The 17,416-nt window shown below is 46.2% G+C and overlaps 1 protein-coding gene across 4 annotated transcripts in view; it reads left to right on the top strand.

Annotated features, from left to right (window-relative positions):
- SLC16A12 (solute carrier family 16 member 12) overlaps window positions 1-17,416 on the top strand; it is a 164,323-nt gene that overhangs the window by 122,108 nt on the left and 24,799 nt on the right. Inside the window, exons 1-3 of one of the 4 annotated variants that reach the window (XM_063963712.1) lie at window positions 1,493-1,572; window positions 8,067-8,334; window positions 14,329-14,432. In XM_063963712.1, coding sequence (XP_063819782.1) covers window positions 8,219-8,334; window positions 14,329-14,432 — 220 coding nt within the window. In that variant the 5' untranslated portion in view covers window positions 1,493-1,572; window positions 8,067-8,218. Of the gene's footprint in view, window positions 1-1,492; window positions 1,573-4,588; window positions 4,684-5,511; window positions 5,711-8,066; window positions 8,335-14,328; window positions 14,433-17,416 lie in introns of those variants that run through there. The other 3 variants (XM_063963710.1, XM_063963709.1, XM_063963711.1) reach the window with 3 other exon arrangements.

A 17,416-nucleotide genomic window follows, 5' to 3' on the forward strand; every position in this document is an offset into this window, starting at 1 on the left:
GACACATCTGTCTGTCACCACTGTTTTGTCCCTAATACCAATCTCTCCCGTGCCCTGTGTTCTGTCATGTCCCTGTCACCCCTGGCTTTGCCCTGCCACCCTTATTCTGGCCCTTTCACCCTTATCCTGGCCCTTTCACCCTTATCCTGGCCCTGTCACCCTTATGCTGGCCCTGTTACCCCTATCCTGGCCCTGTCACCCCTGTGCTTGCCCTGTCAACCCTATACTGGCCCCGTCACCCCTGTCCTGGTCCTGCCGCCCCTACCCTGGCCCTGTCACCCCTATCCTGTCCCTATCATTTCTGTCCTGGCCCCGTCACCCCTGTCCTGGCCCCGTCACCCCTGTCCTGGCACCGTCACCCCTGTCCTGGCTCCGTCAACCCTGTACTGACCCTGTCACCCCTGTCCTGGCCCTGTTACTGCATACCCTCCAACTACCTTTTATGGCATGTACAGTACCCGCAGCGCCTCCAGACCTCTCCCCAATGCACTACACCTCCGCACCTTCCCCTCCACCACATGCGGCACTCCACCCCTCCCCCACATGCTGTGCCTCCAGACCCCCTACACCACCCGTGGCTCCCACTCCTCCACCCCTTCACCACCCACAGCACCTCCAGGCCCCTTCCACCATTCACCCCCCTTATACGTCTCCCCCCACACCTGCCCCCCTCCACCCGCAGCATCTGCAGACACCCTCCTCCATCAGCGGTCCCCCCCCTCACCCACCCCTCCCCCACCAATGGCACCCCCGCACCTGCCCCTCCACCACCTGCAGCACCTCGTGTGGGATAGGGGCAGGTGTGGGGATGTTGTGGATGGGTGAAGGGTTCCGGAGGTGCTGTGGGATGGGTGTGCCGGGTGTTGGGTAGGGGACCGCAGGCACCATGGGTAGGGTAGGGGCAGGTACGGGTGTTGCGGCGGATGGGAAAGGAGGTCCTCCTTTCCCATCCGCCGCAACACCCGTACCTGCCCCTACCCTACCCATGGTGCCTGCGGTCCCCTACCCAACACCCGGCACACCCATCCCACAGCACCTCCGGAACCCTTCACCCATCCACAACATCCCCACACCTGCCCCTCTCCCACCCGTGGCACCCCTGCCCCTCCCCCACCTGCAGTGCCTCCGGACCCCTCCCCCATCTGCATCCCCCACTCCTCTGCCCCACCCCCACTTCTGCCTCCCCTCCACCCGCAGCATCTACAGACACCATCCGCAGTCCCCCCCGCACCCGCTACATTCTGTACATCGTGCCCTGCAGGTGCTGTTCACGCCGTCGCAAGGGGCTGCGCCTCCTTCACCACCGCACGCCCTTTCATTGTGCAATATTTAACCACTAACAAAGGAATGCAGGTAATACTCCATATAATACAAATATTAAACCCCAGAAAGGCATGCAAGGGTTAAGGGGGCGTAGCCCCTTGCGACAGTGTGAAGAGCGCCCGTAGGGTGCGATGAAGCACCTAGTATATATATATGTAGCCCCGAAACGTTGGAGCATTAGATATGAATACACAGTGATTGATACACAGCATAGAGCCACTTCATGCTTTTTCCGGGTTTCTTTATCAGGTATGTCCAGGAGGCACCGTACCAGTTAACTATGGAAGTAGAGTGCCGGTCCAGTGATGTGTGTGTGTGTGTGTGTGTGTGTGTGTGTGTGTGTGTGTGTGTGTGTGTGTGTGTGTGTGTGTGTGTGCATGTGTGCGTGTGTGTGTGTATATATATATATATATATATATATATAAAAAATGGAGAGTAGCGCCGAGGCTAATCCTTAATGACACACAAAATAAAGTTGAATAAAAAAATTATTTGTGATTAGATAAAAATTATTTTGACACCCCCCAAGGGTTAATGGGTGGCAGCTCGTGCCCAGTATATGGATAAAATTTAAAAATGAAGTGCAAAAGAGCGCCTAATGGTGTTAAAAATATTCTAAAATTATGAGTTACTATGTAACCAATTCACCATGTGTAAAGTGCAACGTGCAGATTTAAAAGGATTGACTTATAGGCCATACACACTGGCCGATTTTCTGAAAGATATGAACGATCTCGTTCATAAATGAACGAGAACTCGTTCATATCTTTCAGTGTGGAGACTCCAGCGATGAACGATGCGCGGCCCCACGCTCGTTCATCGCTGGTCTCCCGTCGGCTGTGCATGCAGGCCAATATGGACGATCTCGTCCATATTTGCCTGCACTTGAATGCAGCCGCGTGACGGGGGCAGTGAAGAAACTTCACTCCCCCCGTCACTGCCCCCCCGCCGCCGGGTCGCTCGTCGGCCGTATCCGCCGTCGGGCAGCTCGGCGGCGGGTCGGCCAGTGAGTAGGGCCCTTTAGCTTCCTTGGGAAACTGCTTCAGTCTGATGACACTTTTGGAACATGTAAAACAGAAATAAAAACCAACATAGTGTGTACTGTTTGAATGATAGACAGTGCTCTAAGCTTTAGGGACCTTGCTAGTCCCAATATAAATATATGAGCTGGGTGAGCAATGTTGGTTCCAATATGTTAGACACGATTAAAAAACATAAACAATATTTAATATAACAAATCCGGAAGCCAATGTAGGTAGCACACGTACGAGATAAAAACAAATAAACAGCTTATCTGTCCACAGTTACAATCACAGGGGGAACAGCAGCCCAGTCCTGTTAACATGTGCAAAATGTCCAGAAGCAAATGCAGGTATCATACGTACAAGATGAATATATTTAAATGGCTTATCTGTCCATTCAAGGAGGTCAAGGGTGAGTCAAAAGTCCCGGTCCCTGTATATATGTATGAAGTATATGTGTATATTCAGTATGTGTGTGAATGAATATATATATATATATATACACAGTGTGAATGAATATATATACACCGCCCCCCATGCTTGGCCCCACCCCCTTTGGAAACCCCCCTTCACAAATACTGCATTTGCCCCTGGTACCACTTACATCCTGCACCGCTACTCACAAATAGTCACCACCTGGTGACCTGTACTCTATGCTCAAGTTCTGCTCCATAATGAGGGGGGAGATTCAATAAGCCGCAGGGTTTGCACTGCAGCTGATTGCGCTGCACGGGGAATAGCTATTCAATGAATTGCATCGGTAAACATCTGGAAACGCACAGAAGCCCACTAATTCCACATAAAATGTGGAATCCAATGGGTTTGCCCATGTGGTAAATGCAGATGTGTGCATTTAGGCCCTCATTCCGAGTTGTTCGCTCGCAAGCTGCTTTTAGCAGCTTTGCACACGCTAAGCCGCCGCCTACTGGAAGTGAATCTTAGCATAGTAAAATTGCGAACGAAAGATTAGCAGAATTGCGAATAGACACTTCTTAGCAGTTTCTGAGTAGCTCCACACTTATTCGGCAACTGCGATCAGTTCAGCCAGTTTCGTTCCTGGTTTGACGTCACAAACACTCCCAGCGTTCGCCCAGACACTCCCCCGTTTCTTCAGACACTGCCGCGTTTTTCCCAGAAACGGCAGCGTTTTTTCACACACACCCATAAAACGTCCAGTTTCCGCCCAGAAACACCCACTTCCTGTCAATCACATTACGATCACCAGAACGAAGAAAAAACCTCGTAATGCCGTGAGTAAAATTCCTAACTGCATAGCAAATTTACTTGGCGCAGTCGCACTGCAGACATTGCGCATGCGCATTAGTGACTAATCGCTCCATTGCGAAAAAAATAATAATGAGCGAACAACTCGGAATGACCACCTTAATGCAGATTTTTTTCCTCGTAGCTCCAGAGCTGTTAAAAAAAATCTGCCTCCCGGGGATTAGCGCATGTTTTACAGCCTCTAAATGATCCAGGCAGGCTAATTAAATTTCCCCCTGTGAGTCTGTATATGCCTACAAAACACATTACTGCTGAAAAAACCACCCCACTGGTTACGTACTGGGCTGTTCATTGACTCATGGCATCCGTTGGTGTGTGCCATCACCCTGCCATACCACCGTCAGTTGTACACACATATCTTCCAAAATACAAAAGTGACTCGTAATAAAGACAGGAACTCTCATATTTAATTTAAACTGTAAAGGATTAAACAACATAATTTTAGGAAAATAATTAAAAACTTAAATCCAATAAATGGTGTGGTACTAAAGTTAAAGTAAAGTAAACTGTAGTAAAGTAAGCTGTATGTAATATTTACACTTCTCTAGGGAATATAAATTGTAAGCTCCACTGGGGCAGGGACTGATGTGAATGGCCAAATATTCTCTGTAAAGCGCTGCGGAATATGTGTGCGCTATATAAACAACTAGTAATAAATAAATATTTTCACCTCCAGCAAAGCCCACTTCTGATTTGCAGAGTGATTTCCAGAGAACGGAGTGCAAGCTTGCACCTTGATTTGTATGGGAGAGACTATCTAAGCACATCTGTGCAAAACCAAAACCTACTGCAATCAGCACACTTCCAAGTAACTGGTTTCTGTGCATGGATTGTTTACACTCATCATCTATCACTGATCTCTCTGTTTGAGAACCTTAGACCTTTAGGAAGTACATGTGGTGGCACCCCCCTCCCTTCACCACATAACAATGGGTCAAAGGTGCAAAGCAAGGGATAGATTGTATAGCAGCTTTAGGTCCAAACTATGTTACTGTCCACCAGATTTCCAGCAAAAAGTAAAACCACATGGATCCTGCAATTGTGCTGGCGTATGGTAAGAGAATTTTCTCTTTAAAATAATGATCTAAAAATTTGCCACCTACTGTCCTGGGCAGTTTTAGGTGTTCTTTACATGTATTTGTTATCTGTGGTTTCAAATAAAGTGTAAGGGAGCATAATATGCTTGTTAAATTGTAATTATTTTATGTATTTCTGTGTGCGCTAAACACTGTACTTCACAAAACGCAAGTTAGATTACAAAAGTGGAGTATACTGTATATCCCAGTGACTCCTAATAAAGGGACTTTTTATTGTTTGTTTTAAAACTTAATTTTTGGTCCCACTTTTATTTTTGTTCTATTCTAAAAAATATATATATATTATTTCCACAAGTGTATTGAACCTATTTATTGGTCAGCAGTAAATTATAAATCCCATAAAATAGGTGTTTATTGCATGATTAAGCAACACTGGAGATATCACACTAAACCAGTATTGCAGTCCCTATAGCTCTCTAGGGATATGGGGCTACTTAATAAGCTATGCTTTTCAGAGCTTGTTTCCATTTAGCTAATGCTATCTGAAAGTGGTGTTAGTGCGTTCCGCCAAAGCCCAGCCAGGAAAAGAGCTTCCCTGTAGTTTTTACACTCCCCTAATCTTATATGTGGCTACACAATCTATACACATGTGCTCCCTAATGTGTAGAAGTTAAGACCCATAAATATAACAATAGGGATAGCAGTGTCTAAACCAGAGGTGACCAAAAGGTAGATTGTGATCTACCGGTAGCACGCGGAGTATCTGCCGGTAGATCGCAACAGACTTAACAGAAAATAACTGTAAGGAGCCTGCCGCCGCTGCTTCTCTTCACAGTTCCCAGGGACGCAGTGTGCGGGTGCACGGGTGACGTCCTTGCGTCGCCCGCGATGTGAGGAGCCTGGGCGCTAGTTGGATCCAGTTTGATCTAGCCGGCGGTGGCGATGACAGGAGAAGCAGCCAGCGGGAGGCCATGCAGCATGAAAGCAGGAGCGTGACTGTGGGGAGAGGGAGGACTGAAGCTAAGCAGTGTGACAACTTGTCAGGTAAGTTATGCAAAGGGTGGTTTCTTCACAAGGGGAGGGACGATCTGCAAGGGGGGGATCTGCACAGAGCGTGGTATCTTCACAAAGGGGTTTTTTTTACACAAGGGGGGGGATCGATCTGCAGAGGGTGGAGGATCTGCACAGAGGGGATTATTGTACAGGGGGCTATTACGCAGTGGACTAGAAAGGGGGGTATCTGCAAAGTGGAGGATTTGCACGGAGGAGGATATTGTACAGGGGGCTATTATGCAGGGGAGAGGAAGAAGGTATCTGCACAAGGAGGGGATCTGCAAAGGGGGGGGATTTGCAGGGTTATATGATGTCATTATTAATGCTATTTTTAAATGTGAGCTTTATTATTGGTGTTTTTTGATGCTGGTAGTTCACCGATAAGTAAGTGAACAAAAAGTAGATCCCAGGTCCCAAAAGTCTGGCCACCCCTGGTCTAAACAGAGGTTTTTCAACTGCAGTTTGTTATAGATGCACTTTCCTAGCTGGAGTTTGTTGATATTTTGCCCTCAAGTCAAATCCCTTATCAATGTGAACAGTGGCAATAAGAGATGTTACTTAACTGGGCCAAATTGTGATAAATTATAAATATTCCCCGCTGGGTACACACCTAAAGATTTACCTGTCCAATCTGTCCAATCTCTTGGAACAAAAATCTGGTTTAGCATTCGTTTAAATCCTCTTGCAGTGAGTCTCATCAGGATACAGAACATATTTACCTACTCTCCCACCCCTACTACAGTGAAGTGGACAGGGCATGAGCGTGATATATTGATTTGCTTAAATCGCGTCATCATGTGCCCATCCCCCACCACAGAGTGCTGTCAGTCAGGAGGAAAAGGGGGCACGTATGAATGGGGGCAACAGTTTCATTTTGCATTAAATAAGATATTTTCAATTCATACTGCATATGTGCACAAAAAACTATTACTCTTCCAACTGAAAGTAGATTTGGTCACGTTTTACTTCTGAAAAGGTATGTTGTATCGTGCCATCCTGGTCCCAACTCCCACTGCAAAATCATTCAGATCACAGCTTTGATGACGCGATAACAGCTCCATGCCCCCAACCCATGTTTGCCACATCAGGACTCTCTCGGGGGGGAAAGGGGGGAGGGGGGGGGGCTTGTTAAAAGTCAGTATGGTTTGGGGGCAATTTTATGCAAAATGTGTGAGTCTCTGCTTTAGCCCCATCATAATCACAATCAGACACATTTGGGTGTAATATTATAGATTGTAAGCTTGCGAGCAGGACCTTCCTACCTCTATGTCTGTCTGTTTTTGCCCAGTTTTGTTTTATTACTGTTGTTCTAATTGTAAAGAGCAACGGAATATGCTGCGCTATATAAGAAATTGCTAATAAATAATATATAATTCTGCTATAGAAATATAGCATCTGAAATAATCGTAGGTTGTTAGTGTACATCCAATTCTGAACGCCGGTGTACCACAACAAAATGGTACAGTACCTACACTAGCAATTATTTTCTGTAACAGGATACACAGCCCTGCCTGCAGGTTACAGCTCCCTGGCCACAACTTTACCCATACGAGAATTGCACCTTTTTATATAAATGTGTTCTAGTAGTTTTTAAATCAGTGCAGTCTACTGCAAGTCTACACATACAGTATAAGAAAACAATTGACAGGATGATGGGATCAATGGTGCATTTCTACAGTCTCAGTGGCCTTTTCATAAAGCTGAACCATACACATATTAACAAAAAGCAGACATCATTGCAGGATTCTTGTCATAAATCACCCTAAAACATAGATTAATAATATGCAGTGTCACAAACACCACTTACTGTACACTCAGGCCCATTTGGATGGATGTGAATTGTGCTTGCAGGTCGATAGTAACTAAGTCGACACTATCTAGGTCGACCACTATTGTGGTCGACAGTAACTAGGTCGACAGGGTTTCTAGGCTGACAGGGTCTCTAGGTCGACATGTTCTATGTCGACAGGTCAAAAGGTCGACATGAGTTTTTAACGATTTTTTTCTTTTTTTAACCTTTTCATACTTAACGATCCACGTGGACTATGATTGGAATGGCGAGGGGACACAGTGCACTAATTGGGGTTCCCGGTCACTCTACAAAGAAAACAACACCAAAAAAACATAAAAAACTCACGTCGACCTTTTGACCTGTCGACCTAGACCATGTCGACCTAGAGACCCTGTTGACCTAGTTCCTGTCGACCAATAGTGGTCAACCTAGACACTGTCGACCTAGTTACTATCTACCTTCCATACCACACCCATTTACTAAGTACCAGTATTTTTCAAAATAATTAAAATCATGTTAATCTAATGGTTTTTTTTTTTTGTGGTTTTTTTCTAGATGGTGAATCAAAGTATTCATAAAAAGCCAGCCTCCCTGGAATGTCTCTGGAAATCTGTTGGTCTTTGAATGTGAACTTATGTGGACAAAGCAATTCGGCCAAATATCTCTATATTTGAGGAGGCAAGTTCGGGCTGGAAAAGACACTGCAGATGCCAAGCATGACGCAGCAGAAATCTTTGCGCACTGCGCCACCTGATGGCGGCTGGGGGTGGATGATTGTGATTGGCTGCTTTCTTGTTACAGTTTGCACACGTGCCGTTACAAGGTATATATTTTTCAGTCTGGAATATATGTACAGCATTGCTGACTGAATATAGATGAGACAGATGGTTAGATGGTTTCTGCAAGAGTGGCCGTTAGAAGCGGGATGGAATATGACAATTAGAGGTGGACATCGGAAGACCAGCATTAAATGGTTCCCGGGATTCTGACATCAAATCATGTAATCAGGGCCGCTGCTAAGGTGCTTGGCATTCCCTGTAGTGTAAACTATAAATTTGATCTCTCCTACAAATTATGTCCTTGTGACATGTCTCTTTACTATGTTTTCTATTTTTAAATAGTAACATGCAATATGTTGTAAAGTAAGTGCTAAGGGATACAGTCGTGTACGGTTAGGTGATAAGGGCATAGTGTTGGGTGCAGGGTTAAGGGTACAGTAGTAAATGAAGGTTGGGGGTAAAGATACAATATTGAGTGCAGGGTCAGGGTGTAAGGGTACAGTATTGGTGGCAGGGTTATGGGGTAAGGGAACAGTATAGAATGCAGGGTTAGCGATAAGGACACATTTTTCTGATTCAAATTCTTAATCATAGCCCAGGTACTGCAGATACAGAATGGATGCTGTCAGTCCGCTCTCTTCACTGTTCAGTGTGTTTACTGCCATCTTTTTCTGCCAGCAACTGCACACCCTTCCTGTGGGAGGGACCTGCTCTACCCGCCAGTGTAACGCCACCCAGTGCTCTGATGTGGATGCACTGCAGGGCGGACCGCCAGAGTGATCAGAATAAAAAATGTGGGGAGAACATTGCCCATGCTACAAGGGACATACACAGAGGATGATAGGTGCACCCCCCTCCCCCCCCCCCCCCACACACACACCCAAAGCCTCCACAGCCCTTTAAACCCATAAAGGTTACCCTGCTGGCTGCAGTTTCTGCAAGCCTGGAATATTCTATGCTACAGTACTGTAAGTTTCATCTATAGTACTTGTCACTATACAAGTGTAATCAGCAGTGTTTAAATACACTTATAATGGGCAAATAGTTTGCAGACTGTCCCTTAAGGGGCGTATTCACGGGCCGATTTGGGGAGAGATGTGTGCTGAGCGGTTTGTTCAGCACACATCTCTTCCCCCGCTCAGCACAGCGCGATGTGTGCTGAGCGTGCGGGGGGGGGGGGGGGGCGCTCATTTCACCCAGCGGGTGAAGTGCGCGACTTGCTAGATTGGCTTGCATGCAGGCCAATCTAGCACCAGCGATAGCGATGCGCGGGGCTGCGCATCGCTATCGCTGTGAGGGGTACACACGGAGTGATCGCTGCTTAAAATCTAAGCAATCTAGTCAGATTGCTTAGATTTTAAGCAGCGATCGCTCCATGAGTACCCTTAACTCTCAGTGTAAGATCTGCCAGACAAGGAGAGACCATCACCTGAGTGAGACTGACTGAAGAATGAAGATAGGAGCCACAGCTCAGCTGTAATTCTCCCCTGGTGGAGGCTCCTGGTAGTTTTAAAGGTTTGAAACAGTTACTCAGCCCTCCCTCCAATGCTGCAACAGCTAACATGTTGGCCATGTCAGGGACACAAGGGCTGGCTCAGCAAGTCCCTTTACACACTGGCCGGTTTTGGCCAGACGGCAAAAAGCTGTCCGTTTTTTTTTCCCTGTGTGTTTTTTAATTAAGTATTGTTACACGTGGGGGCTTTCAGCCAGAAATATCCAATGACAATATCCGTGACCGTGCCGTCCCTGCAAGTCACTGAATCACATACTTCTATTGCTCCTTTCACACCCACCAGTTTTTTTCCAGCGAGCTGTAAGCTTGTACAGCTTCTCCCCGCCCACAAGTCCATCTCAAGAGTTTAGTGGTACTTGACTATCAACATGACTGAGAAGTTTGACATAGATACTGAGAGGCTAATAACATTAGTGGAGGCCAGACCAGTTTGGTGGGACAAAACACAAGATATTTATAAAGATAGAAATTCCACTCGAAAGGCGTGGCAAGAAGTTTGCTGTAAATTGAAAGAAGATTCAGGAAGAGACAGGGATAGTGTGATAATAATAATAATGTGATATTGGTGCTCTGTCACCCACCCACTGTAAAAGTGGATCCGATGGAAAAAAGCATTTCCATCGGATCCAAAACATGGTGCTAGCCAGTGGTTACTGATGTCCATTTCTAATGATGCATTTCATATTAATACTAAGCTGCCAGGGAAGGCACTCACACTGGCAGCACCATTATGTGACCCGAGGGCACCAATGGTTAGGGAGCATGTGAAACATTAGATGAGTGACACAGGGCCTGATTGCGACCCTATTAACAGCGGTAAAGTACTGCTAAAAGTCTATGATATTACAATTTAACAGTGGTTAAACCTTGAGGCCTGCTGCTGCTTGCAGACTTACCCCATTCCATTTTCTGCAACCAGCACAGACTATAAACACTGCTACTGGTTACCATTATATATTTTTGATGGTTGGTAAGGAGCGGGCACAAATATCCCCCCCCCCCCCCTTAATTAAACATTTTTAAAAACAGTAATGTGCGTGCTGGTGGCAGTTATATTCAGCACAAATCTTTACATCAGGCTAAATAGAGCTGCAAGTTTTATGCCTCTTAAATGGCTTATCTGACAGTGCAGACCACACTTATATCCCTCTCACACCACCGGTTCAACCCGGCCTAGTGCTGGGTTAACTTGGGCAGCGGCTCAGTGCATACCTCCCAACTTTGTCCCGTCGACAAGAGGGACAGACGCGCGGCGAAGCTGCGTGCGCTCCCGAAAAGGGGACGTGGCCTATGGAAAAGGGGTGTGGCTTTGCGGAGGACCCGCGATCGCGAGCCACGCCCCGTTTTCATCACTTTGTGAGCCGCTGGCATGCCCCCTCTCTCTCTGTCTGCACTGTATAGACACACCGCTGCTCTGCTAAGCAGGGATGCGAGAGACGGAGCCTCCCAACTGCCCCCCCCCCACCGCGGGACACTGCGGCCCGCGGGTGGGACAGCGGGACAGTCCCCAAAAAACGGGACTGTCCCGCGAAAATCGGGACAGTTGGGAGGTATGTCAGTGTGAAAGAGTCCCCGTAAAATAGCACAGCTTCAGTGACATGAGGATCCAACGCAGGTAGCTTGCAGGGTTGTACACAGGAGAATGGATGACTCGTGTCATCCGACCCAGGTCCTGTTAACACCCTATCGAGAGCTGGCTCACTGGTGCATGGAGACAATGTCATCTCAAAGCTCCGGCAGAGGGAAACCCAGGCAATAACCTGACATGTGGTGTGAATGGGCTTCAAGCTGCTATGACATGGCTTGAAACCCGTGTTCAGTGACAATTTTGGTATGAAAGGGGTATAAGTAGGCAGCATGGAAAAATATAAATGGTATATTCCAATCAGCAGCTACGGGAAAGTGTCTCACAACTAGACCCTGTGAGTAGGCCGTGAAAGTAAAAATACTGTCCGGCAGAGGCATCACTTACTTTGTTTGCACCCAGTGCGGCGCCGGAGAAAAAGTGGGCATGGCTTCCGGAAAGTGTGCGGGGCTAAGCGGGATGGGCGAGGCTTAGCGTCCTGACCTCCATTTTTTGTCACTTGCGGGGTTCGTGAGGTGCGGGCTGCCTCCTGCGGAGTGTTCTTTCTACAGTGCAGGCTCCTTCTCAGTGACAGGAGCCGGCATTTTGGTGTCACCCCTCGGTGGGTGACACCCGGTAGCGGGCCGCACTCCCCGCACCCCCCTTGTGACGTCACTGCTCTCCGGCGATGATAGGAACAGTTAAATATTTTCTTTAAAAATCCACTAGAAATAGTGGGGAATTCAATTGTTTTTATCGTGGCCACCACCAGATGGCGCCCGATGGCAGAAATTCAATTGTTCTGCTGTTTGGGCGCCAGCCGTCACGGAGGACACATTTTTTTTTCTCGCAGCCTCCTGGGGTGCCAGAAAAAATGTATGCAAACTCGTCACTTTGGGCATACAAACAGTAGTTTGGACTCCCATAGCAGGACTTTAGATGCGTTTAGCTGTTTTACAAGACTAAACCCTGTCTGTTTGGGCATGACATGTGTGATATGGATGTGCGCCCAAACATCAATTGAATTATTATAATTATTTGGGCGTCTTAACAGTCCTGTTTAGTCAGGAAAATTAGATGCCTAAAACAATTGAATTCCCCCATAGTGTCTATTACACTGTAATTCTAATTGGGTAAAATACTTGGGGCCTAATTCAGATCTGATCTCTGGGTTGCGTTTTTTGCTGCCCTGCGATCAGATAGTCGCCGCCTATAGTACTGTGTAGCAGAGCTGCTAAAAATCAGTTTGTGCAGTCTCTGCGCAGCCCAGGACTTACTCGTGCGATTGAATCCTGCTGATCGGGGCTGCAGCTAACGTCAGACACCCTCCCATAAAACGCTTGGACACGCCTGTGTTTTTCCGTACACTCCCTGTAAACCAGGGATGGGGAACCTTCGGCCCTCGAGCTGTTGTTGAACTACACATCCCATCATGCCCTGCAACAGTTTTAGCATGGCCAAATAGAAAAACTGTAGCAAGGCATGCTGGTATGTGTAGTTCATCAGCAGCTGGAGGGCCAAAGGTTCCCCACCCCTGCTGTAAACGGTCAGTTGCCACCCACATATGGCCTCCTCCTGTCAATCACCTTGTGTACACCCGTGCAAATTGGTCCTTCACACCATCCCATCGTTGACCGGCAAAGCCCGCTGTAGCTGTCTGACGCTTGTATGCATGACGGCTCAGACACATGCGCTGTTAGGATCTGATCGGCCGCTGTGCGAAAACGCACAGCAGCGATCAGATCTGAATGACCCCCTAGGTTTCCAGGAATGTGAGTTGTCTATGAGAGTGGCGTTTGTGACACTGTGATACTCATGGGCCAAATACCTTACTCACATAATGTGAGTTACATAAAATAAGAATGTCCAAACAGATTGACGCAACAGTTAGATATAGAGTTAAGCAAACATACTTTGTGCTTTTTAAATAGTTACAGTAGCAAACTGTCATGGAGATAAGTGTACAAAATACAAATATTGCAATATACACTTTTATCACTAGTTCAAACCATACATCGTATCTAAACAGTTATAAAGAAACATTAAACAGTAAACTGAAATAAGATTAGTTTCAGATAGTACAAATAAAAAATGTCATAAAATAAAAGTAAAAAGTCTCACTAAAGACTGTTATGCTTTTTATAGCACCAGTTTGCTTCAAGACTGTTTGACTGCCTCAAGTAATCACTTTGTCTTGTGGTCATCCCAGCCCTGATTAACATCCACTTGTATCTTTCCATCATTCTCCAAGCATGCAGTTACAGTATTACCCCTATTCTGAAAACAAACGTAATTCTGACTAAAATTCTCTCACAAACATACTTGCTTACTTTCTTGGATCCTGCGGAAGAAACCTGATTTTTCGGTAAGCCCCACGCAGCCCTGGAAAAGTGGGCACTGGGCACTCCTCCAGCATTCTGCCCAACCGTGAACCCCGGCAGAGGGGGTGGAGCCTAATTATGCAATTATATGCTAATTGCATCATTGTATTACCCCCCCATGCAAATGCGATCCCATACCGTTATATTCCCTGTGAGGGGATGGGGCCTAATAATGGTATTGGACCGTCTCGCCCCGTTGCCGCCCACCTGCTTCTCCTCTCTGGGCATCTCCCGGAGAGGATATTCAGAATGTAGGCAAGTATGCTCTCAGATAACCATCCCATCTCTCATGCCCCATCCTTACACTTACTAATACTCACCCAGATTGCTTCCTTTCCTAATGCTTTCAAATGTATTCATGATTCTTAATGCTTAGGACACTATTTTAACATTAACATGACTATAGATGTAGCACAATGCCAAAAAGATGGAGCTGATTTGATGCAAACACATGTACTGTAGAAATACTTTCCAAAGAGGTTCTACAAGTTACATTTTGTACAGTTACATTTTATATTAGACTTGACTAGTAATTGATGGGGCACCTATTTACTGTCTGTATGTCACCTGTGTTTTGTAGATGTATCTCAATATTCTTTGTTGAGTTCCAAATATATTTTGGTCAAGACTATTCGAGAACAGCTTGGATACATTCCATTGTTGACTGCGCTACTATGTTATGTGGTAAGTAACACAAAGCAGAGATATCTCAACATCATTGTGCATGCTTAATATGAAAATAGCCAAATTCCAGGTTTCCTGTATGAAAGATTGAGGAGCTTGGAGAGATATAAAGTATGAACAAATCAGCTTCTAGCTGTCATTTTTCAAACTCAGATCATTACTTTATCTCTCTTCACTTTATCACTCTCCAAGATTTGATACATCTCCCCCACAACATGTAAACAGTAACAACATCTAAAGCAGGTTCTTGGCTCACTGTTTAAACACTTTTGCCTTGTATTTTATCAAAGTAATGTCCTTATTTATCAATGAGTGATACATTTCACTGTGAGTGATAAATTGCACCAGCCTATCTGCTCCTAACTGCCATTTTTCAAACCCAGTCTGTGACATGGAAGTTGAGAGTTGATTGGCTGGTGCAATTTATCACAATGAAATTTATCACTCATTGATAAATAAGGGCATAAATGTAGTAGTTAATTCATAAGGGATGTAACTGATCTGTTAAAACTTAAGACCAAGTTGTTTTATCTCAAATCCTTATTCATGACCCCCTGTTGAAAAAATATCTGTTTTTAAATATCTTAAAAGATGGCATGTCGTTGCTTATGTTGTCTTAAGTTGACCACACACCAGTAGGCTAATTGGGGTCACTTACGGTGTCACTGGGATATGTTAGCATAGTTTCATTTCTGAAAATGACAAATAATTATCCTGCTGATTTCAACAGACTCATTATCACAAATCAGGAGTATTTTTAGATCATACACACAGTGAATGCTGTAGTGGAAATAGTCTGAGTGTCTCTTATGTTCCAAACTTATGCTTTGGAAGTTCTTTGGTTTGCAGAAAGCAGTATTTTTATATAGACAAACCTGGTCTTTGAAAAGGACTTAGGTGTGAAGGTTACTGTGTCAAAGTGAGTGTGTATAGCTCACCACACGTCCCTGGTACATACCTCCCAACACGACCCTCTCCAGGAGGGACACAATGCTCTGCTCCTGGACTTCCCTCTTAAAGTATGATTGCCGGCACCTGTGTTGAACAGGTTAATGGATAAGAAAGGTGTTTCAGCACAGGTTATGGGAATCCTAAATTAAGAGGGAAGTCCAGGAGCAGAGCATTCTGTCCCTCCTGGAGAGGGTCATGTTGGGAGGTATGCTGGTATGTAGGTTAGTTTCTTAACCGTAAAAACATGTGACAGGTGTATGGGGACTAATAGGGACATTGGATCTATTTACTAAGCCTTGGAGGGTGATACAGTGGAGAGAGCTAAAGCACCAGTCAATCAGCTCCTAACTGTCATGTTATAGGCTGTGTTTGACAGATGACAGTTAGGAGCTGGTTGGTTGTTACTTTGGGGTCTGTTTTTCAGAGTGCCGGCTACACATCAGAACGATTTCTACCTGGCCGATATGCCTGCCAACATATTGTATCTGCAGTACTGTTCGGGTGTAGTATAGTTTGCCGGCGGTCGGGGTCCCGGCGACCAGCATGCCGGCGCTGGAATCCCGACCACCAGCATCCTGACAGCTGGGCGAGTGCAAATGAGCCCCTTGCGGGCTCGCTGCACTCGCCACGCTGCGGGCACGGTGGCGAGCTAAGTGCGCCACACTATCCTATTCTCCCTCCAGGGGGGTAGTGGAACCCCAATAGGGAGAAAAGATGTCGGTATGCCGGCGGTCGGGATTCCGGCTCCGGTATGGTGGTCGCCGGGAGCCCGGCCGCTGGCAACCTGAAGACCACCCATACTGATCAGAGTGATGTAATGAAGGACGGAACAATCACTGTTCCATCCTTCGTTTTCCCCTTTAATTAAGTATAGTCTGCACTCTCAGATCAGCCCTTTAAGAGGCATAACATTTGCTACTCTATTTAGCCTGGTGTAAAGATTTGTGCTGATTATAGCTGCCACCAGTTTTTAAAAATGTTTAATTAAGGGGGAAATTTTATTATTAACATTAAACTATGCTTATCAGAGTATCTATTTTAGTTTCTGTTTTGCTCAGTAGGTACTTTCGTATAAATAGGCCTTTTTCTTAAAGAAATTATCTTTAGTATGACTAATTTGATATGTAACACTTCTATGACTGAGTCTTTGATTCTGCATACAAAGTGCTACAATGTAGCAGCCACAGCTATTTTCCAATGCAAGTTCCTTTGTGCTTCGTATACAGACTCATGCCCCTCTCACACCACACAAATAACCTGGTATTGACCCCGCATATTGCCGGGTCGACATGGGTTGCTGTGCGGTGTGAAAAGGGCCATGGAGAATTCCCGGGTCGCGTGACCTGGTAATTCAACCCGTGAATAAAGCAGTGTTATTCCCGGGTTGCATACTGGGTCAGTGGCAGTGTGAATGGGTTCCGGGTCGATGCGACCTGGGGCCCGTTTACTACATAGGGAGAGGGGGTGCGGAGATGAGCTCATCTCCCAGCACCGCCTCCGCCCCCGGCTTCACCCCCCCGCCTCTATGGCAACCTGGCAAGGCATATTGCCGGGTCGGGAAGCCTGCTGTTAGGATTCAATGCCAGGTCCCAGCCATGAAGGACCCGTTTCCAATTCCCGGGTGGGATCCACCATTGGTGATGTGAAATGGGTATAGGCCCTCATTCCGAGTTGTTCGCTCGCAAGCTGCTTTTAGCAGCTTTGCACACGCTAAGCCGCCACCTACTGGGAGTGAATCTTAGCTTATCAAAATTGCGAATGAAAGATTTGCAATATTGCGAAAATACTTCTCTGTGCAGTTTCTGAGTAGCTCGAGACTTACTCTTCCAGTGCGATCAGTTCAGTGCTTGTCGTTCCTGGTTTGACGTCACAAACACACCCAGCGTTCGCCCAGACACTCCTCCGTTTCTCCAGCCACTCCCGCGTTTTTCCCAGAAACGGCAGCGTTTTTTCACACACTCCCATAAAACGGCCAGTTTCCGCCCAGAAACACCCACTTCCTGTCAATCACACTCCGATCACCAGAACGATGA

This window comes from Pseudophryne corroboree, chromosome 3, assembly GCF_028390025.1.
Source record: "Pseudophryne corroboree isolate aPseCor3 chromosome 3, aPseCor3.hap2, whole genome shotgun sequence".
NCBI lineage: Eukaryota > Metazoa > Chordata > Amphibia > Anura > Myobatrachidae > Pseudophryne > Pseudophryne corroboree.